This window comes from Hippocampus zosterae, chromosome 11 (genome assembly GCF_025434085.1).
Source record: "Hippocampus zosterae strain Florida chromosome 11, ASM2543408v3, whole genome shotgun sequence".
In the NCBI taxonomy this organism is placed as follows: Eukaryota; Metazoa; Chordata; class Actinopteri; order Syngnathiformes; family Syngnathidae; genus Hippocampus; species Hippocampus zosterae.
The window spans coordinates 7,731,598-7,755,602 of NC_067461.1; the positions used below are offsets into that span (position 1 = coordinate 7,731,598).

General features: G+C 40.7%; 1 protein-coding gene across 2 annotated transcripts; it reads right to left on the reverse strand.

Moving 5' to 3' along the window:
- Window positions 1-3,854: 3,854 nt before the first annotated feature.
- Window positions 3,855-23,384, reverse strand: hhat (hedgehog acyltransferase). 2 transcript variants are annotated; one of them, XM_052081211.1, is made up of 13 exons: window positions 23,221-23,384; window positions 22,498-22,638; window positions 22,362-22,426; window positions 21,892-22,005; window positions 21,428-21,622; window positions 20,630-20,845; window positions 20,036-20,213; window positions 19,224-19,374; window positions 17,339-17,374; window positions 13,242-13,443; window positions 11,932-12,076; window positions 5,534-5,795; window positions 3,855-4,582 (listed from the first exon to the last, which is right to left on the reverse strand). In XM_052081211.1, the coding sequence occupies exons 2-12, from the start codon at window positions 22,607-22,609 to the stop codon at window positions 5,710-5,712; spliced, it is 1,500 nt and encodes a 499-aa protein (XP_051937171.1). In that variant the 5' UTR covers window positions 22,610-22,638; window positions 23,221-23,384; the 3' UTR covers window positions 3,855-4,582; window positions 5,534-5,709. The 2 variants fall into 2 exon arrangements, with proteins under 2 accessions (XP_051937171.1, XP_051937170.1); XM_052081210.1 differs by lacking the exons at window positions 3,855-4,582; window positions 5,534-5,795 and adding an exon at window positions 8,610-11,004.
- Window positions 23,385-24,005: the final 621 nt, after the last annotated feature.

Here is a 24,005-nt window from a genome sequence, read left to right on the forward strand (position 1 = left end):
CATCGTTTTCAGTTCGGGCTCATCGGTAGCCATTACTCTGCCTCCCAGAAGTACCACGGGGCTAATTGTTTACAAAACGGAAAGGCACCGCACGTGTCTCGACAGGTTTGGTGAAGCAACGTTTACGTTGGAAAAAGACATGTATTTGATGGACACATCAATCAGCAGCTATTGTGATGATTTTTTTTTTTTTGGAGAGGGGAGAGGATGCTTCATGACAAACGGAATGCGGTTCTCGTCGTGTAGTGGGCGTTTAGATCCCCTTTTGGTCATCTCCCACTGACACACTCCATACAATACACGTCTTCACATAGCATGACAACCAGGCAGAAATCGACAGATTTATATATTGTTAAATATAATTTCCACTATTATTCTTAGCACAGGATCCAAATGTTCCAAGTTGTAATAGAGCGTCCGGTAAAGGCGAGGTGCGTTTTAGAGGAGGAACATCCTATATTTATATTTTGTGCCACTGGTTTGCATGCTGCCTTTATTGAAGAAACAAAAAAAAGACCAAAAAAAATCTTCTTGTGGGATAAGTTGCATTATTCCTGAGGTTAATACCAAATATATTTGCATTGCAGGTACCCTCTTTTTGGTGGGTTTGATTGTAATGTCTGAAAGGAAGTTATCAGGTTACCAATCATTTCCGATTTTGGAACCAAAAAAACTAAAATGTATTATGCGGCAAATCATCTCTACACGGTGTATTTTTTTTTTAAATCCCCCAAAATGGTCACAAACACTGTATATGAAAATGCAAATTATTTTTTATGGAGGATTTTATCATTCAAAATAAAAATGTCCCTGTGATGAATGGTATTTTATTCAGACAGCGACTGTGCACTTCAATAAAAATCATGTCTACAAATAAACTCTCGCACGTGGACTCTTAAATACCAGTTTACATTTTATTTTTATTTCAAATACAGTGTAAATCAAATCCTAGTAAAAGTGTGTTACAGGCCACAGAGAGCCTGGAGTCAAGCGGCAGTTATGCATATAAGCTTACGTATATATCATTTATTCAAATCACTCAGTAATTTACTTACTAATATTTGTAGTCCTACAATCAATAGTTTTAAAATTTTTTTTATATGTATTGGACAGGTGCTGGTGTACAAAGTCCACTCTGCACTCTGTGTCAAAGAAGAACTGTTCTTATATTATTCATGATCTTCATATGGATAATTTATGTATTTTTTTTACACGACTTGTCTTTTATCAGGAAAGGATGCAGCACAGAGGGAAAAAAAACAAACCCCACACTTCCTCTTTCTCCCATCAAAAATTCAGCTGACTAAAAATAAAGAGCTGGCCTGTCGTCAGGGGCGGGATCTCATTTGTGGCCACATGAAGAAAATACCCTCAATAAATTGATAAATAAATCATTTAATTTATAATGCAGGAGCACACAAACAACGAGCTCTCTATTCGCCCTCTCCGAATCCTCATTTTTCTAAAAGCTTTTACTTGGCTTGAATGGAATCATGTCGATATGAAATGAATTGATTACTTCTGGGTGTAAAGTGTGGATTAACATGTGGCTAATCTCATTACGTCCAACCTCTGAATGTCACACGGCGACACGGGAACACAACTCGCCAATTGGATTGCCGTGGCCATTTTTTTTTCTTTTACTCATTCATTTTGTATTTGCGGTTTTGAGCAGAGGCAACAAAAGGACTTGCACTCGGTGAGCAGTCCAACAATCAATAGCTAGTCAATTAACAAATTAGTTGATCAATATTTTGAAAATTGTTTAGCGACAATTTTTTAAATGATCCAAATCAGCCCCTCGGCAATAAATATTCTCAGTTTTGTGTTGTCTACCAAGAAAGCAGACTAAATATGGTGTTGAATCAAAATGAAGCATTTGTAAACATTTTCACCTATTTTCAGAATTTTTATGGGCCAGACCAGTAACAAAATCCTAATTAAAATTTTTTTTCCCGCAATGTCAGTTTGATCATCGTCAGTTTTGAATAAGGAGATTTTTTTTAACCGATTAATCAACTACTCGATAAAGTAACTGACAGATTAAAATAACACTGATCTAATTTTAATCAGAAGTGGCGCTAAACGTATTTTTCATGGTATCGTGTGTTTTCCGCACTATAGGCGCACCTATTCAATTTTCGACAGTCCGCCCTATAAGGATATCTTATTTTATCTTATAATCCGATGCGCTTTATGTATGGTGTTATACAGTCTCTTTATCTCCGAATTGTTTCCCTGTTCGTGTTCTTCTGCCATCTAGTGGTGATTATTAGCAGGAAGCAATTGGAACCTTCTGCTCGACACTAATTGACATGTTTTGTGAGCTCTGCGTAGCCATTATGAAGCGAAGATAATGCCAAAAGCAGATTTAACTACTGACTAAACGAAGGAAGAAGGAGACAAGCAAGCCTTGGAAGGATATTTACCTCCTTGTGGATGTGAGCATTCTCAACACAAACCTCCACGAAAAAAAATCACAAAATTGTGAAGTTTTGGAACATTATTCCGCAACACAAAAGATTCACGCCTACCAATGGCAAGACACACGAAAAAGTATCAAGGGCCAATGGCCAAAATTGAATGGGTAGTCAGCAATTCTGGTTTGAAGAAGCCATTTTGAGCAAATTCGTACTCGGGGAATTCACCATCATTTTTGTTTCATCAACATCTCAGGTAGGTGGTGAGCATAGCATTAAAACATGATCATCTCAAGGATTCTTCATGAAAAAAAAGTGCAAATACCCCTTTTATTTTGTTTTCGGAGGCCTCTCCACCATCTGCACTTTAACTTGACAGCGTAACAAAATGAAAATAAAGTCCTGTTAGGAGCCGGCGGGTTTAAAAAAAAAAAAAAAACACTTTGTTGTCATCCAAAAGGGACGAGCGGTTCCTTTAAGTTTCCATTAGTTGATGCACGCCGTCGGGGATGATCACGTCGGCGACACTGAGCCTGGGATCAGTGTCCAATCCTCTTAAAAGGAGCAGCAAAGTGTGAGCTTTATCTCCGGTAAGGAGCTCGTCGGGAGAATGAAAAGCTGCTGAGTTACACTTTGGAGACACGCGCAGGGCCAGCCACTGTGCTCACACAGGCTGCAGTCAGCACGGATCCTGTCATTCATTTTGGGTCATTGGGCCAGCTGAAGCAGACGCGGAAGAAAATACTTGATGACTTCTTATTTCGGGAGCCTCGTTTTATATACCGGCTGAATTTTCCAATTTGGCAGAGTGGTGAACGGCACTCTTCTCTGTGGCGTGTCAAATCCACAAAAACAGATTTATTTTCACTTTACAAGCACCTGTGGGTGTTGCACTTCAGCAAAGATGTTGAATTAGTATTCATATCCTTTATCCAATCGTTTTTTTTTCATACATAAGTATCTATACTCCTTTTAGAGATTACAACTAACAATGACACTGGTCAACACACGTTTCCTATTTCTTTTAAATCAGCGATGCGAGAGGTAGATTTTTTAAGTTTATTTTTCCCAGATGATTCTGACTCCGCCCTCTTTTTTTCCCCCGAACGCATCAGGCTTGCAAAATAATGTAGTGATCTATATCCTAATATTTACAAATTAAGCATTAGACTCAGCAACAGGTGGATTTTTATTGTGAAACGTAGCTGGAAATTACGACGCGTAGTCAAATTCATATTGTGCAAGCTTTTATAGGTAAAAAAAAACCCAACAAAACTGAAATGCTGAAATGAAAGCCAAAAGTGAGGAAGACAATTAAGTCAACCAAGAATTCGTTTTTCCATTTTTTTTCATGGAAAAACAAATTTTCCATTTCCTATGATGAGGCTTATTATCATGCTTTTCCTCTGGTTCACTTTTTTTTGGGGGGGGGAGGGGTGATTTCAACACCGACTTTTGATGCATATTTTTTAAGAGCAAAAAATATTCCATTGCAAAAATGAGATGAGACCAAAGCCGAAAAAATAGTTTTGTGACAAGTTGACCTTCGAGTCACTGTTGATGATTGTGTGTGCGATATCCGTCGCATCCAATCGTGGCGGTAGATTATTACCACATTGACAAAAGATGACAATCGCTAAACGGCTGACTTTTATGTGTGATTTTGGCTGGAAAATTGTGCTTTACTCAACTACCCTCCCGAAAGCAATTAGTGTGTGAATTCCAGAGGATAAATGTCATCCATTAAAATGTGCCCGGCGGCTACCCGGCTGAAACTCTTCAGTAATACATCTTGTGATATTAGCGTCAGCCAAATTACATGTGGAGGGGCAATAATGACGCTGCCGGCGCCACAGACCGGCAGTCTTTTACCGGGTCGCATTACATTCTGAGGAAACCTATTCGTTGAGGGGGGGGGGGGGGGGGGCGAACAAAAAAAACCCCGCAAGGAATTGGTTCCACCCCCAAAATGTTCCAAACCGCCTGCATTGCCAGTTTGATACTCAAATACTTTAATATCATTTCAAACTCATTTTCCAACAATAACCTTGAAATAAAAGGGCTGATAGATTATTTAAAAAAAGGGAATCGCCACTTCGCAGATAAAAAAATATACACATACAGAAAGCACTCTCCAGAACTTGCCCACAACCCAGACTAAACTTCCAAACAAGTTTCATATGTAAATCTACTTCATTTACATTGATTACTACTTTTCCGATTTCCTATTGCCTCACTTTTCCTGAATGATACTTTCCATGATAGGGGAGTCTTCACGAAATAGAGATTGACTTTTCGTATTTAGGGTGTGGTGTGAGGGTTTTATGCCTCTATTAAGCCGTTAGGAACACAAAGTTTCAACCTTCCTAAACATTTTCAGAATGAATACCGGTGCTGTAAATTCTTGTTTCCTTCGGCAGAGTTCTTGTTCTTGTCTTCCATTTAGAAGAAGAAGAATTAGAACGGTCATCATGGGAACTATGTTTCCACAACAACAAGGATTTACTGCGGCAAAAGGCTCATTAACCCACTAGAATTGTACCTTTGGCGACAGTGCGACGTGGGATTCTGGTTGAGGTAAGCCATTTTAAACTAAAAAGAAAAATGTAGTTATTCAGCGGACGATTCATCGTCGTCCTGTACCGCGGGAGGCAGAGTGCGCTCCGCTCACAGTAATTTCTGTATGAAGCCAATACATGGAAGTGAATTGGTTTCGGTCTCGGTTTTTGTCAAACAAAAATCCGAGCAAAGAATTGACATTTTTTGATTGGTCCAACTTTGAAGTAAGAAAAATAGCAAGAAAACCTGTGAAATAACGAAGTAAACCCGCAATTGATGAGAAAACCTGCAATAGAGTGAAGCCGCTAACAGTTAGCGGCTAACCGAACTGCAAAGTAGCAAGGGGACACTGTATCTCCAAATCTTAACAGTTTTCATTCCTATGCAAAAAAAATGTTTTTTTTTTAATGGTTTGCCTGAAAATAAGAACCAAAACAACTTGGCGATACATGCTTCTCATTTCACAGTGACGACATGCATTTTGAGAAAATAGATGCAAATAGTATGCAGGTCCATATATTTATGCGCATTATGAACTTGTGTGTGGCACTAACTTCCTTTACAAAAAAAAAAAAAAAACAGCATCCTTTGCCAGTCCATGCTTACCGCTTCACTTCAGCCAGCATTTCAGTCGGGTTCCATGGCGGCGTGCCAGGTTCCATGTGTTGGTCTGGCACGGATGATTTTTGTTTGTTTGTTTTTTTTTGCTGCGTTGCAAAGTCAAGGTGACTCACAGCGGGTGAGGAGTCCATTCCAGTCCCACCTGGGCGAAGCAGTAGAGGAAGGCCAGCATGGGCGGCGCCACCGTGGACCAGCCTGGTACGAGGAGAAGAGTTAAGGAGCCTTTTTATTTTTTAATTTTTTCATTTTTTTGCTTTTGAACGTCACTGCAGCTAATGAGCCCGCGTGTTGTGTTTGTGTTCTATTTATAGCCCCGTGAACAGGTAAAGGCAGCTGTCTGCAGCTCCTCCTGAGCTGGCTGAATTCCCTCCAGCAACGTGCACCTGCAGCCGCATTACTTGTTGGATTGTCTTTTCCATTTGCCGACACCTAACAACAACTTTGCAAATGTTCGCAGCTTGCTAATGAGACGCTCCCTGGACACTGCGTCACACTCAGCTGCGGTGCGAGGACGTCCGAGTGTTTTTGTCTTCCGGTACGTTTCAAAACAGCACAAGCTCAAATGGTGCCTGTATCAACAGCCGTAATTCCAGAATATGCCTTTTTCAATAAAATGCTTTATATTTGACTTAACTCATTCAGTACCAGCCAATTCTAGACCAAGTCTGAAAAGACGTTTAAAAACGTCTTTGGTAGTGAATGAGTCAAAATTGTTGTTTTGACTTTTAAGATGCTCTGCGCTAAACAGTCATTAGCAAAGCATAGATACTTAGATAGCACATGTATCATGGAATATTGCTTTTTCTTTAAACATTTATGTAAATGTTAAAAAAACAGGACAATATTCAGCTTTTAGCTTTAAATGGATCACCATGATTTGCGGCATCATATAATTATTGTTTGTGAAATTCATGCCGTTTTAAAAAAAAATGTCATTTTGAAATCCTTTCTCTTTTAATTTTTTTAAATTCACCTTTGCGATTAAAAAAAAATGATTGCCTCAATTTTCATTTTTTAATAATGTACATTATTAAATATTTTAACACCTTATTCCATGTTATTTATTATATTTTAATTGTACATGATTTTTCACTGTTGTTTTTTCGCCCCATTCGGAATAGTGCAGAATTTTAAAAAAAGTATTTTGTGTGAAGAATATTTAAATATCAGACATTACATGTACATTATGTAGTTTTTAGGTTTATATTTTTTTCAAATCAATTATATTTAATTTATTCATAATGTTTATCTATTCATGTTGACATATATATAGAAATATATGATGATTTATACTTTTCCCCCCCGATCATTAACTCCCGACCCACACAGCCTTGTTCTCTGTGCCATTGAGTAAATCAACACCGCTGGCCACTTCCCATTAGCCTGAACTGGCGAGGCCATGTATCAAACGTGTGCGTATAATGGCACGTGCTAAAGTAATGCGTTGCGATTGTGGTCCAGCAGCGGACAGGCTTCCACCCGCCGACACAACACAATGACTCAGAGACAATAAATATCCAGTCCCCCCCCCCCGATGATTGCTTATGTGGCTTTAATCAAGTGGTTGCTTAATTGCGCCAAGGCTTCTTTTCCCCTCCTTTCTGCCGCTTGATTAACTCTTTTGCCACGCAGGCCACTTAACAGGAAAGGACGCCGCGTCCAACATCACTGTAGCCGACCGAGGCAGAGATATACAGAACCGTCATAGCCTGCCAAATAAAGGCATCCCTTCACTCCCACCCACCCCAGCCGTGAGACATTACGGTAGGTTGCCAGCTAGTAACAATACTGAGGTTGATTGGTCGCTCAACGCTATTTTTCACTCACAGCCATCATTTGAATGTTGTTGCTAACCAAAACAGCAGCACTGAGGCAATTTCAAATTGCAAAGGCTGTAAATTTGGGATTGGGGGGTGGGGGGAATATTGCGTGCGTGAGTGTGTTTGTGTGCGCCTGCGCATGTGTGTACTTACAGACTTATGATTGGAACATGAAAAATTTATTATTATTTTTATTATGATTTATGTCTAAGCCACACTTGTTTGGCATGATTTTGTAAAGTTGTCATCGTGAGAGCTGAAACTCTTTCAAAATAATAGTCTTTTATGTTCATTTATGGTTCATTTGCCTATGTTTGAGCGTAAGCTAGAAGACCAAAACATTGATATACAATAAATCAGATATTGTGTATCGTAATACCAATGAATTGTTTGTTAAAAAAAAATTAAATTGCATATTAAATCAAAATACAATATTGAGGAAGGTCGCCGTCATAAATGCTATTATTGGGGTGTAATAATTAATTTTTGGTGTGAGTCTGTACAATATTAAGGAGCGATTTCTTCAAAAGAGATCGTTGCAAAGCTATCAGTGGAATTACGTGGTGATAGTTTTTGCAATTTTTCAAACGGGCGCCATTTTGAACCCCCCCCCTCCAAAAAGAAAAAGAAAAGAGAGCCACGCCTTACTAGAAGACTGCCCATCACTCGCTTGCTGCCGTGACTTCCCTTTCTAAAAGTGGGTCACGACATGACGACGATAAGAAAACGCGAGTTGCCGTGGAGACAACATTTGAAGATCCGCTGCTCTCATAAATGTGTTAAGCGCAATTTATATTTTATTCATCCAAATGTATTTGTACGGATACCCCGGGGCCCGTCACTACTGTAAAATGTGACCGTTCCGTTTGCCACGTGGCTACAGTGAGAGCCTCCGATTAAAAGTGTCAGTTTTAAGTAACTATTATGGGATGTGGCTCAGCAAATTGCGAGCACCACTCATGAGCAGCGAGGTCAGAGGTGCGTCCCACTGTGGCCGGGGCCTGATTTAAAAGCATTGATCCGCTGTTGATGAAGCGCTACGGCGTCTAACGCCGCACACACCCTCTTGTATCGTTCTATTATTAGCGCCCGAATGAACCATTTGGCCAACAGAGACTCGCAGTCTTAAGTTTCTGGTTCTGTGGCGTGAATAATTCACACTCGACAAATGGCATTTTTAAACACGCGCTTTCTTTTTGTAGGTTCCTCTTCATTTATTAACAGCCAGATGACAGTTGTGTGCGCGTGAAGAAGGTCAGCTGCGAAACATGACTGAGTGGAATATGGTTTTCCGGTGAAACAAACGCATCACATTAAGATTCGCAAAAAAATGTGCTTCATTTTGAGTACTTGGCCGCCTTGTACACGCCCACTCTCAAAGGTGATCTTTTGATTGGCTGAAGAGTCACAATGCACACGACTGGGGCCTGTCAATTTATGACCATGAAATGACTATTATTTAAAGCGCCTATACCTGAAATGTAGTACTGTTTCAAACACGTCCATTTGATTAAAAAAAAAAAGAAGATTAATAATAAGCAGAGGAATTAATGCAACTCTCCTAGATTTGGTCTGGCCTAAGGGTCTCGGAAAGGGTCACACTCACACATATTGAAGACATTTATCCTTGTAATAGAATAACTTTTTAAGCCTTTTTTTCCTCCCGTTGTTGTTGTTTTACAAGATGTGGAATTGAGTGAGTGCGTTATTACTTTTTAATCACCTGCAGCTGCCCCCGAGCAATTAAAAGAAGTCTCATTTTTTTTTGTAACGTTGCAATGTCTGCTCTGCGTTTCTTACAACACTAAAATGAGACATTTGGTTTGAGCTCTTAAAGTGAACAAAAGATTGGCATGGTGGGTCTTTGTTGATTTTGGTTTTGGATTTAGAAAATAATTTTCCTTGTGTTTCTTTGTCTGTCTGTCTTGTTAGGTCCTGCTGTTTACCCGATCCCCGGTGTTACCCGATCAGCCCCCTCCAAACCTTTGTGTCTTGTCCAAGTGTTCCTCATTATCTCGTCCGTTTGTTTGTTTTCGGTCCTTGTCGTCACGTCTTGTAGAATCCGTTGGCGGTTTTGGTTTGTTACTTTGAATTTTCCCTTCTGGACTTTTGTTAGTTTAAGTATCGCTGATTCCACGTTTTTTTTTTTTTTTTGTATTTTTGGAGGATAAATAGATGTTTGTTTTTTTTTTACTCCATCCTGCTTCCTCGACCTGCGGCAACACGACAAAGATCCCGCTGGAATAAAGGTACTCCTTTTATTATTATTATTTACCTATCGAGAGAACTGGACTTGTGTTGTATAGACTGCACTTCACATTTTGGAAAAAAATGCTCTCCCTTCTTAATCTTACTTTTCCATCTTAGCAAAACATTTTAGATAACGAGTGCACCTATAGAGGCCATAAATATTTATTTTGTGAAAAAGAAGTTACACTTGGGGAATAAAACGATATTAATTTTAACAGACTGCAATTACCGGTATACTTTTCATCTGATGCACACCGATGATGTGTGCACTAGAGTTTGGGAATTCTCTCTTTGGAAAATAAAACTCACACTTGGGGGGGGGGGGGGGTAAATAATTAGGTAAATGAGTAATCATATTGTAGCAGACCGGCATTAGTCTTTCTATCTCATGCACCTCAGGACTGCTTTTAAATGCAGGTTAAAATCACCCGCCGCCCCCACCCCCGCACTTATGATTAAGGTATTTTATTTTTCAAAAATATTCTTGCACTATATGTTCTTTTTGTGATTTTAGTAAGCTACAGTATATGTTATTTACTTTGCTTTTAAATGTACTTTTAATAATGTGAAGCACATTGAGTTATCTTCATTGAAATGCGCTATATGAAGCCGCCTTGCCTTGCACCACAGTTTGGAGATTATATTTTTATTTGGTCATAAAAGATGATTTGTTGGGAGGAAAAGCAAACATTGAATTCCGCCAGGAGTATGCAAATCGCGAATTACATCAGACCGCCATGACATTTTCAGTTTCACGCACCCTAAAAGGTGGGTTTACCACCATTTCTAATTTAAACGGTTTTGGTGGAAAATATGGCCCTGGAGGACTAAAACAGTATAAATGTAAATTCATTTCACCAGCGGAGTCGTATATTTAAACTGTACCTCAGTTTAAATATACGACTATACATCAAATTCTGTAGGGTTAACAGCAAGGAATATTAAAAGGTGCTTTGTGGCAGGGGAAACAAACAGTTGAGTCGTTTTTTTGTAATTGGCTCCTAGCAATTGTGCGCGAAGCGTTTCTCAGCAGCCTAGAAACTCCCGGCTTGGAACCGCATGGCACGGTGCCGTCGAGACCCGAAAAAAAGAAGAGTAGATATTCCTAAGAGAAAGAAAGGTGGCTCTGGGTCCACATGCCAGTAATGAGTTGAAAGATAACGGCGGCAATGAGGTGAGATTCTTGCTGGATGAAGACTGATGACGCTGTGACTATGGCGAGCAAATGAGCCGGGCTTCAAGCAGATGTCTCTCTATTTGGGAGGCACAAAAAAAAACCCCACAGCCAAATGCACACTGTGAAACAGCAGCAGCATCTTTTACTGGATGAGCATCTGCAGGAACAAAAATATCTGCCAGAAGCCTTTCCAACTGGCTGAAATGCCACGAAAGTGAAACCCCGCCCCAACCCACTCGCATTTTTCGTGCTCTTTCTATTACATTCTAAGATGATTACAAGATACAAAGTATGGCGACGTGACAAAACTGAGACTAAGATCATTTGTCTGTCGAGGTGGAGCCAAATTTAGCTTGGGTTGTTGGTGGATGTTAGAGACTTCGCTGCATTTCTTGTGCATTTTTTTTCCTCCCAAAAGCAAATCATCCGTCGTGAAACTGAAATGCTGTTATCTGCTCCAGCCGTCCCAATTTTTTTTTCGTACATACACAAAAATATATATACTAATAGCACTATATTATATAAGCATATAAATAAAGGAAAATTATGTAATTACTGTACCCATTGTAATCCTGTGTTGGAGGTATGCCTTTAACTCATTCACTCCCAAAGACGTTTTTAAACGTCTTTTCAGACTTGGTCTACAATTGGCTGGTACTGAATGAGTTAAGGAGTGTGGGCGAGTGAATGACATCAGGACCTGGAGTTTGGTTGATCGCTTAGTTTGCGTGTGAGCATTTGGGTTGGTGTTGTGGCCGACAGCAGCTCTTTGAGTGTTCTCATTTTGTACTTGTGTGTTTGACCGTTTGTCCCGTTCCATAGATGGATGAAAATGAGTCGTGGCTGTGGCTCTCCTTGCCCACATGTGAGGGTAGAGGACCCTACATTCAGCCTTTTGGTATAGTTGCCCTGTCAAGTTAAGCATGTGCCAGTCGTGTTTTTTTTTTCTTTCGTCTTTCTGCTGTGTTGTGTCAGTGGGTGGTGCCCATGGGCCGCCATTAATGTCGAACACTGGGACATTACAGCACTTTATTTATTTTTTTTAATACTTCATCGAAGCAATGGCATGGAAGGCCGGCGTTACCTTGAAGGAAAACGCGCTTCCAGAAGATCCTGCCGACGTGAATGCCCCCGAGGAAGAACAGATTAGAGAGGATGAGCATGGCCGTGGAGAAAGCGGAGAGCACCGCGGCGCAGCGCCTCCTCATTGCCGCAGAGGAATGCCGCTCCTGGGAAATCAGCGCGGGGGGAAAAAAAAAGTGAAGCGGCACAATGCTGTGAGGGAGACGCCACCGAGCGGCAATAACAAAAGTGTGTCGAGCGGCGGAGTCGGACCTTATTACCGCTTTGAGGAGGCCAAGCTTCTCTCGAGAGCAAAGAGAAAATGGTGCCCCGCTAATGTATTACAAACACACTTTGACTCACTCGAACTGTACACGGCAATTAGATGTGACAGCATCCAGCCAATGTGCATCTGTGTAGTCCAAGCATTTGCTTTTCATTCAATCGAATTATACACCCACTCCTGTTTTAGCTATGAAAGATTTGATCATGAACCAACCCTTTTAAGCAAACGAGCAATTAAGGGGAACTGTAGGACATCACATATCCTTTACAAAAAAAGTCCACCATAGTTTGCTTTTGCACTAGTTACAGATACATCAGCCGGGACTTTTTAATGTGCATCTGATCCAGATTCTACTTCACATTTTTGTTTTTAGTTCACATGCTACCGGCACGGTGGGCTAATGGTTAGCACGTCAGCCTCACAGTGCAGAGGTGTGGGGTTTGATCCTGGCTCCTGCCTTCCTTTGCATGTTCTCCCTGTGCTTGTGTGGGTTTTCTCCGGGTATTCCGGTTTTCTCCCACATTCCAAAAAACACTAAATTGTGAGGGTGAGCACAAATGATCGTGCGTCTATGTGTGCCCTGCGATTGGCTGGCAACCGGTTCAGGGTGTCCCCCGCCTACTGCCCGAAGACAGCTGGGATAGGCTCCAGTACGCCTGCAACACTTGTGAGGTTAAGTGGATTAGAAAATGGATCGATGCTAGTAGGCCTCCTATTTTGTTTGCTGGGTCTTCACCATATGCAGGATTTTTATTTTATTTTTTTGTACGCCTTGCTTGAAGCGGTTGAATGAATTCACAACAAGCATTCATAACATGCACGGTTAATCCTTCGATGAATTCTTCTAAAATGTCCTGATGATTTAATCCCCCCTGATCCCCGCCTCCAAAAAAGTTGGGTCAATTTCTTTATTTGAATTTAGAGAGTCCTTCATATTTTCAAAGCTATTCGTAGAAAAATATATGGTTAAAAGCTCTGGTGGAGGTCTATGCTCCTGTCATATTCGTCGTATACGCAGAATGTGTGCGGAATGTTTTGCAACTTACAAAAAAGGAGCGAACGAGCGCTGAGCCAAAGAGAGCCTTCAGGCCGGTTTCCACAAGAACGCCCAGCCAATTCATCAGGGCCCAGCACTGAAGGTAGTCATGGCCACCGTGCCAAAGGCAGACGAAGCCAAACGCCAGCGCTGTGGATAACATTTTATACATCACTCCGTGATGTGAACCTCCCAGAGGCACGTAGATGTATCTGGAACATGAGCGGGAAAGGACTCATTTACACGGGCAATTTTATCTGTTAAAACCACACACACACACACGATGTAATTAGCATTTCTCAGTATGTAGCTAATGACTAGTGCAGATGTGAAACAAAGTGGGGTTAAAAATGTCCTTCGTCACCCTGTGTCAAGTCATGTTCATAGATTTTTAATCAGATAAAGGTACCTCTGATGCCTGGAGCCCCCCCAAAAATAGATGCTCCCTAGAATAACAATTGTGGCCCCAGTGTTATTAATGATGCCACCGGATGGAGTGATTTGTTTTTTTTTTCCTCCCCCAGTGATTCACACAAACACATCTTCCATCACGACATGCTCTGGCCAGACAAGGTTCAAAGTCTACCAATAGTCTCGGGTATATATTTTTAGCTGATCACGTTTTCCACATAGTCTAGACCACCTCTGTCAACAATCAGTCGACTTGCAAATTTCAGCTGAACCGTGTGTTTGCACTTAGCTATTCCCCAATTTGCGTCGTAGTAATTGGTGTCAAGGAAGTGTACTGAGGTTAGCCACCTCAACTGAGAGCGTAATCTCTTCCAATAATTTATTAAAACCGTTTGTCAGCCATTATTTCCAAGGTTATTCCAAGGCTTCCGATTTGATTCAAACTCAACAAGGTGGAAAATTCCCAGGTTGTTTTGTCACCAGTTCCTGTGGCGGTCCCTTTTATAGAGTCCAGCATCACAAGAAAAGGGTCTATATCACAGGTGTCAAACTCAAGGCCCGGGGGCCAGATCTGGCCTGCCACATCATTTTATGTGGCCCGCAAAAGCAAATCATGTGTGTCAATTTGCATGATCCTGGCTAAAATGTGCACCGCTAAAATGTGTCAAACCGTCCTGTGTAATAAATAAGATTAAATATTCATCATTAAAATGAATAAAGCAGCTGACTTTACGAAATTCCTTTCAATATAGGCTCTTTAATATCTGCGCTGAAGATGCAGCATAACCAGTATGCACTCATAAGCTGTAATGGATCCTTAGAGGGGGAAAAAAAATCAGTTTACAACTTGCTTACTTTCCAAAGCATTTCAAGAAGAGCCCCAAAAAAAACAAAAAATGTGATGCAGTTTCTGCATACCCTACAAGATACTGCACCACACTGACCCCCTAAACCAGCCTTGGAGCTAACGTGACTCTGGCAGTCATTGTCATGACGACAATTTATTTCCAGGAAATTGAGAGTACTCATGGTGGAAGGAGGTTAACCATGGTGCTAGGGCAAACACTTGGCGTGTCAAGTCATCACTGTTTTGCAACAGAATTGGAATCGCTACGCTTGAATTATCAGGCAAACAAACATTTCCCCCAAACTGAATCAAGGGAAACAATTCCCAAGTACAATTTTTCAATTTCCATCCTTGCCGATATCCCGTTTCGCCTCGGTCAAAGATAGATTAATTTATGCTCTTCCGTTACTGACGCGTCAATTCAGCAGGCTCTCCGTGCGAATGGGGCTCGCTGCAAACTCATTATTTCAGCAACCCCGTGGTTAATCAAAAGTTCCTGAAAGACGAGCCAGGGTTTTCGGGAGCTTTGAAAAGAGCGGCCAGTTTGGCGCATTGGCGAGGGACAGCAGGTGTGTAAGCAGATGGATGGCAACCAGCAGGCAGGAGGGCAGCGTTGTATTTTAACGACGTAGGACGTCACCACTTTAAGCTGATGAGTGAATATAAATCGACACGTGTAGATTTTCTCGCTCGCTTGAAATAAATGAGAGTCTAAATGCCCAACTTGTTCATCTAAGATGCGCATTTGCACGGATTTGGGATCAAACGCTCCTTCTCATATGCACTTCAGCTGCAAAAACTCAAATTTAGCAGCCATCGAGGACCCTCCAGCTGGCTCGATAGCTGTACCTGCAGCAGGTAATGGAATGACAAAAGAAGGAGCCACTTTGCAGCCAGGGGAGACGGGTATAAGTGAGTCATGGTCTCACACCCACGCCGTCCTCCTCAGACCGTTTGGGCGCAATCTCACCACCGCATTCGAGTTGGTTTAAAAGCACTTTTGATGAGAAGCGGACATGCGGTGCATTGTGTGCCGCTTATCGTTTTTGCATCTGTGGTGGGATAATTGTGAGAGATGCCATTAAGTGTAATGGGGGTAGGGGGAGGTTAGCGTGGGTCGGTTTCCAACGGACACAGGCTGAAATAGACATTTTCATTTGCAATAGAAATCCTTTATTAATTGAGGCCACTTCAACCATCCAATCTACCAGACTTCAGACTGAACCAAACTTCAAGACACAAACTAGTCAAAACTTCAAGCAAACATTAGAAACATTCCGTCATGTCCGTCGTTTTGCAGAGGAAACACACCGAGAGCTGTAATTCCATTTTTAAAAGTGGATTTTGCACTTTGTTAGTTCGTGGAAGATGCCAAAACACTGAGGTCATGAAAATAAATCAGTTTATCCGATAATTTGGGGAAAATCAGCAACCTTGTAAAATCTACGTATTGAATCCGAAAACATGGTTGGTCCATATGAGCATATTGTAATGTTTACCCCTATGTGAAATGTTTTAAAAATAAAATCAAAATAAAGTCAATCTAAGACATCTAACATCAGCTGAATGAGTTCTAAGGTTGGGGGTTCTAAAATCAGCTCCGGCCTATGTGTAGTGTTGACATTTTCCTCCCCGTGATTGATTTTCTTTGGCTACACGGGTTTCTTCCCACATTCCCTCAAAAAAAGTTCCTTGAACACTCTAAAATTAAAATGTAGTCGAAATTGTCCTGAGGTGCGAGTGCTTGGCTGACAACCCGTCCATTGTCTAACCTATTTCTCTCCAGCTTACGTGCAATTCTAACGCAATGAGCAGAAATGCTTTAAAAAGTGAATGGATTTATGCATGTCAAAACAAAGCAGACACCCCCACTAATTAGTCATAATAAGTTCTGAATAAAAAAAAAAAAGAAGAGAGACAAGGGAGCTTGTTCTCAGACAAGCGTGGCATGGCGGCATCTACGCCTTCACGGAGCAACGTACCTCCACCAAGCGGATCGCAAACTCCCGACAGGCTGCAGCACATTCAGTGGCAGGCACACTAATAATAAAAAAAATAAAAAAAAAAGCGAGCCGTCCGAGGAATAAGCCGGCAAACGGCGCTGGCTGCTCCGTATGCACATATTCAACCAAGGAGGGATTTCTCCAGGGTTCGGCGGGTGGAAACGCAACAACAGAAACACACTTGCTATTATTCCCCAACAACGACAACATGCAAGCTCATAATCATGAGAAAACCTCCATGCAAATGCAGCGTCCTTGTCTATTTATGACCAAGTGTGCAAGGCAGCTGCAGAATGCCCCCCCCCCCTCGAAACCCCATTCCCGGCCACCCCCACCACTTTTTTCAACAAAAAAAAGGTTTTTAAACCGTTGCATATCAATAAGCTGCCAAAATGAACATGCGCTTAAGGGGGGAAAAAATACAATTCAGATAGATAGCTGGACAAAACAAAGAAAAGTAAAACTACTCACTTAATATTGCCGATAGTGAACAGGAATTAGTTAAGAGTGCAAGACTTGGTGGTATTTTATAGCTATTACTGCAATCAACTAGCAGTATGTACCCGCCCGTACCTTATAAAATGTGTGCATTTCTGTTATGATATTCAATGGACTGTTCTGTGTATATTTTACTGAGAAGTTCATTTTCTTTTGTTCTCTAGACTGTAGATGGATGAATAGACTTTTGGACAGGTGGATGAACGGATAGATGGAATGAAATGATCAATAGAAATGTAGAACGACAGATGGCTAAATAAACAAAGATGTTTGTATGAATGGATTGCCAAATAGAATAAACAGAAAGCGTGACAAGATAGGATGCACATCTTATGAAGGGCCTCTTACCTGAGGAGCCATCGATACAGGCCCTTGTCAAAATGCCTGTAAGAGTGAAGAGACAGAGCGAGAGAAGGGGAGAACGTTAATTGAATTCATTTACATGATAATACCATGAGCCAGGAACACCTGAGCTTCATTATGCCGTAGACTAAATAAACGCAGGCATGTTGAGGAGTGTACCGTTTGTAATGCTAGACGCGCTCTCCCTCCCACTCTCTTGCCCTCTCTCTTTCGTCATTAAGGAGATGAAAAGAAGCAAGTCTTTCAGAGTCGTCCCGCTCAGAAAATGCCGCCTGTTTTGTCCATGACGTCAGCAGACAGCTTTATGCATTCCATCAATGTCGTCTCGACATGGGCCAACTCAGCGTACGCAGGATTGGCGTGCGTCACTGGTCAGCAATATTGGGCCGACTTGTCTATTGAGAGATGTGCGCAAACGCAGCGATGGGGCTGGTCGTGTCTAAAAATGCACAAAGAATGCTCTCCTTCAAACTGCTTTCATGTCTTGTATCCCGGTGGATTCTGTGATCATTTCAACACAGTTTGTCCCATTAGAAATGGATCAACCCGCATTATATTTTCTTGAATAACATCCAGCCGGCGGCATGATGGGAGGCTTCCACCCTCATTTGAAAGAGGCACTTCTTAGGTCAACTCATTCATTGCGGTGGATATAACTGGTATGTTCGCCAACTTGAGTATTACAGTTTACTGCCACCAACAAATGTATTCATCAAGCCTCATGAGAAACCGGAATGCTTGACGAGGGCCAAGCCAACATGCTAGGCAAACTTTGCCTATTAAATTTTTAATGTATTGCGAAAAAGCATATTGTCGTGTTTCAATAAATTGCTACATGTGTAGATTTATCTTGTTAGAATTTGGAAATACACACTTTAAACAAGATTGTAAACAGGCATTAAAATGAACACCTGAAAAATTCTAACATTCATTTTGTGCGTCAACCGCCCACGATCATGAGCTGTTCCTAGCCAGGGCTCCCAAAAATACAGATGCGTGGAAAGTGTGTTATTATTATTTGATTTATGATAAAATGATGATCTACAATCCACTTAATATGTACAGTAGCATAAATGAAACTGTAGATGTTGTGTACAGTATTATCAATTTGCAGGAATTGAGAATCTTGCTAACATATTAACAATGTTGCTAACATCCAACCACAATCGTCATTTTGCTACAGTAGTCTCTTTTTTTAGGGGAAAATAGTGACTAGAGGAGTCAGAAATGTCACAAAATATAGCAAATGTAGTTAAGTTGCCAACATTACAGACACCAGTTGTTCCTTTTGGCTTGCTACCTCACCCGTACTTACATCCACACATGCACATAGAATAAAATGCAGCGCTTATTTGATGTTTTACTTTGACGTACATTTTATTATAACCTCACAATTCCGTTCCACCAAGTTAGGAGCTTTGGTCCTCTAATCTTTAATCAACAGCGCTCCCTACAGTGTAAAGGCAGCAATGTCATGTGCTGGAAAGGCTCAAAGTGGCTCGTAAATAGCCACTTCTGACATGTGCAAGATCTTCAATAGAGTTCATTAATGGAAGAGAAGTGTCTTTCTTATGTGCATGTTTGTGTGTGTGTTTTACTGCATTAACCTCTCGCCCTTTAGTTCCATTAAAGATAAAAAAAAGTAAGATGAGTCCTTGAGACGCTCAGATGTCATGTGGAGGTGACTGTTGTGATGATTGAAGGTAAAAGTGAGCGAGGCGATTCGGAGCGGGGGCCGTGATTGCCTAAGCGCAGACGCACTTTCAAAAGCACTTGACATTTAATGCAAGCCTTTTCTCCTCAAGGATGTATAGCCCGCGTGCCGGACAAGGAATGCTTGGGCGGGGGGCACTGAGTGAATGTGACTTACCGCCACATGCCAGTGAAGCTGTACATGATGCTGACACAGCGAGGTAGACCAGGAGGAACCAGCTGGTCCAACGTAGCCAACATGGACGGGAGACCGAACAACACCAGGTACTTGACAAAGAAAAACTGCACCAGGGCCAGAGCCAGACCACCTGCCCAACAGAAGAATCAATAGTTAGCAGTACATTGACATGATTCATCATATCAATGAAAATTACTCGAGCAACTCTAAACGTACCACGATAAAATGCAAATAATGCCACTTTTCATTCCCAGTGTATAAAACCTATTAAATTTCTCAATTGAAAACATTTTAATGATAAAATTTGTATTTAAAAAAAAAAGACAACTCATGCTCTTGTAAAATAAACGTCCTTTTGGGGGGGGCGGGGGGTTCCATTTATTTATTTGTATAAAATTGTAAAGACAATTAAGAAAAACATTTGATGGAGAAAGTTAACATTTAAACTGCAAGCTAATTAAAATGCAAAAGATCACATCTGAATAATGGAACAAGGTCAGTGAGAGCAAGTCTATTTTTCTTCTCCCCTTTGCCTTGCATGTCATTAACTTCCCTTTGTATAGAGGTAGATCGAGAAAAACATTCTCAAGCAGGGATGGCGGCACACCGGGAGTAGGGGATGATATAGCCCCGTCAGAAATTGATATAGCCCCAGTTCAGCCCTTCTAGCATTTCATTTCAAAATACATTTATAAATAATTTTATCTTCTCTTGTTCAAGTTCTCCTTTAGCACGGGGAGAGAAAAATCCTGGTGACGTGCCTGTGCTCAGGTAAGAACACGTGCACTAACCTAAAGCCCACGGTGGCAGAATCTCCAGATAGGTCTCATTGGACTGGATGGCGTGCATGTACATGACGTGAATCATGTACTCGGCAATGCACCACCACATCAGGATCCGTGTTGAACGAAGCAACAAGTAGCGAGCGCCTGCTTTGTGCCGGTCACTCTCCTCTGCGGGCTTCTGCATCTACAAGGTGACACCTCAACATCCATAAAGCGAACACATGATAGCAACAAAAATAACATTAAAAAAAATCCAATGAGTGTCTTCTTTGATGGCTTCCGAATACACTGAATGCCTGTTTACTGCGGGAGATAAGTTGCATCCTCAAATTGAGTGTTCAGTGTCCGGAAAAGGGCTACAGAAATCTGATGCAAATGGAGAGGTCATATTGAAGGGGGGGCGAATTGACACATTTTCTAAAAAAGTTCATAATTGTGCGTGGATGCCACAAAATGGCCGTAAATATCTTTCTGTTTAAATGAAATTCCGCAATTTTCTTCAACATACAGTAGCTCCTTGGCCCTACGATGCTGCAAGATGGTCTTGCAAAAGTTGAATAAATGAATGAGTTCATAATTTATTCAATTTCTGTTGCTCACCTGCTCCACGTAATCGTTAAAAGTGATGATAGGTCCGTTGTAGAAAAACGGATGGTAGAATGTGTACGACAACAGCCAGCAGAGCTGCGGGAGGGCGGCGCCATGGATCGCGGTGCGACCGCAGTGCTCCAAACTGAAGCTGATGAGGCGAAGTGTGCCCACGGCCACGCCAAAGAGCAGCAGGTAGTACTCCTCCTCATGCTCGTACCAGCCCCTCTGCGGTAAAATCAGGAGAAACATTTTTTTTTTATTAACCCCATTAACACTGTCTAAAGTAAACTATATTTCTTGGGTTTTGCTTATGATATTTTTTTTCTTTTCCTAGTGACCGCAAACATTTCGGATTCAGTTTCTTTTGAATTGTAGTGTATAATTGGTTATAGTTTCTCTGTAATTTGAAAATATTTATGTTCGACTGAAATGCCTGTTATTGTATCATTAAATGTTTTAAAAGACATGTGTCATCAAGGTGTATTCATATATATATATATATATATATATATATATATATATATATATATATATATATATATATATATATATATATATATTAAAATATATGAAATTTTCTTACTTTTTTTAAATTCCAAAAATATTGCTCAAATCAAAAAAAAAGTCTGCAAGATTTCGCCTTGGCCTCTTGCACCATCTTGTGTCCATTAAATGTAGTTTTGCAATGATCATCTAAGGTGGATGTTAAATATGAATATACCGGTACCTGTAGTCATTAAAAGCACCATACCTGGATTATTTTAATTCTACTACTTCTCTGTGTTTGCAATCAGGAGGTACCGCCACCTGAATGTCTTGAAGTGGTCGCACATGAAGAGTGCAGAGGAGCAGAAGGTTGCAGGTCCAACATAGAGCGGGCCTTCTGAGTTGTGCCACAGAGAAAGACAAAGCCACATGGAGAAGTAACACGGACACTCCTCTGAGTCCCAACACACTGCAGGCCGCAAACAGGCCGTAAACTGTGAGCGCCGCAACCCGAAACTGTTGACACAAGGGCAAAAAATAAAATACTGAATATATTATGCATTTTTCCATAACAATTTAAAACCCATGGATATTAATAACATGTAGCACACTTTTCACACCGCAAGGAGCAGCACAATGTCCATTTAATTCAAGCAAACTGTTCAATTATCTCATTACTGTATGTTTTTATAAAGTATCGGTATAATATAAAGTGCTCTTTTTTGTACTGTGTCCTCTTTAATCACTTATGAGAGGTTTTGTGGATATGTTTGTTGACTCCAAACCTGTGGGTAAAATATGCTGCAGAATCTAGATATGACAGCATGTCCAATCAGAGTCCACAGCAAGGACTTTTTTGCCCACTCGGTCCAGAAGGTCCACTCAAAGTCTGACACATCCTAACCAAAACACAAGGACAACATACAATCACGAGCCTTTAAATGATTTTGGAAAGAAAGTTGGTGAGTGAAAATGCAAGACAGGAGCCATGTTACTGCTATATAAGGTACATACTACATGAATAAATCTGAATCTGGTGGAAACATGCATTTATTTTGTACTATTTTTTTACAGGCTATGGCTCACATCAATGATGGAAACATTTTGAAATGCAGTAATTTATTTTGGTCTTTGGTTTAAGAGGGTCATGCAGATTTTTCATATTTACTGTATGTGCAATCTTTCAACTTTTGACCACAATTACTGAGGACACTGCAATTTAAAGAAGGTAATGGTCAACATTTTCAAAACATACCCTTTTAAACCCCGTAAAGAGGCTCCTTTCCAGGTGAAAATGTCTATCCAATCCGGCTTCATGCTCTGAAACACAGGAGCTGGCAAAACTGTATTTCCCAAGCACTGTCAACAACCTAAGGCAATTATTCTCCTACCTTTTGAGAACCTGTGAAGTTCATAGAAAGAGTAAAAATGGGAGCCAAATGACAACAACCAGTAGACAAGGAGCTCCGTCCGTGGCAGCGGCGCTGACTGGACGTATGTCATCTGGTCGTAATCGCTGCGCTACAGTGGGCCTGTAAAATAATTATGAAATTACCATACATTGTGCAACACAAGTTTAGTAGTGAATGGCAAACTTCTGAAAATATAAAAACTGAAGAAGTCCCATTTATTGTGTGTAAGTACTCACAGCCTTTGCTCAATACTTTGTTGCCTTAAAGGTTTTTCAAATATGTCACAAGCTTGGCACACATATCTTAGGGCAGTTTTGTCAATTTCAGAGAAAAAAAATTAAACCATTCCACTGCCCTCACCGTTTATTTTTAAATGAACACAAATTTCACTAACTAGTGCTAATTATTTTTAATCGCGATCTCACTGACGGTTGCTAAGTAACGCCAAACGCTTTACGACAGTCACGTTCACGGCAAACGAGCTCCGTCTACGGAGGTCGGAGGACGAAGTAAGCTAACATACACGGTTTGTGAGAGTATTGAAGAAAAATTAGATGTTACAAGTGGTCCTGTTTGTACGAGAGTGCGAGGTTATTTCCCCCACAGCCGTGTCATTATAGTGACTTCCACGTGTCCCATATTATTGTACTGTATTGCATATCAGTCGTATCTAAATTCGCGTAAGTTTATTTGGCGTGTTACCTAAAAATGTCATGTAGCGGTCCATCTTTTTGTCCTCTAGCCAGTCCACGCTCCACGACAGCGAGTGTATGGTTCAAATTTGAGCCATTATATTTGAACTTCAAATATACCTTAAGCACACATACAAAGTGGCACAAAACCCACGGACTCACATCCGTCTTCTTCTCTTCTTCCAGTGTGCTTCAAGCTTGCCCTTCGTCAAAATGGTCGCCCCCTCCAGCCAGGGATGACTTGTCACTTGACCGTGTACAGTAAGTTCTTGAATTAATTTTGTCTTCGAGATATAGAGTAAACAGTGCAATAATGTAATTAATGTGTGTATTTTTTCTTCAGCGCTCAGTGATTATCATGTACAAAAGAGTAAAAAAAAAAAAGTACAAATACCATTGCTGATATAAAAAAAATGTGTCCTTTTTACTTCTTACCTTTAATAACAGGGGAGTTGCTTAAAATTATTTTTCACATACCTGTAGTTGGATATTTTTTTACCAAGTTTTTTCCAACATTTATAATAATAATACATTTTATTTATAAGCGCCTTTCAAGACACCCAAGGACACTTTACAGTAAAAAAAAGTAATTTCTTCAGGAGAATTTTCAAGTAATGGAGATGCTGCTAAAACGAATAAAGAACATTTTTGGAGCACTTCACATCATTTTGCGTCTATATTTATGTAGTCCTTGTTCTTTTTTAAAAATCTCTTTCCACAATCCTTACGAGTTATAGAATAAAGATAAGTGCTGCACTTTTAAAAAGGGGTTTATTTCTCGTCAACAATTGTAAC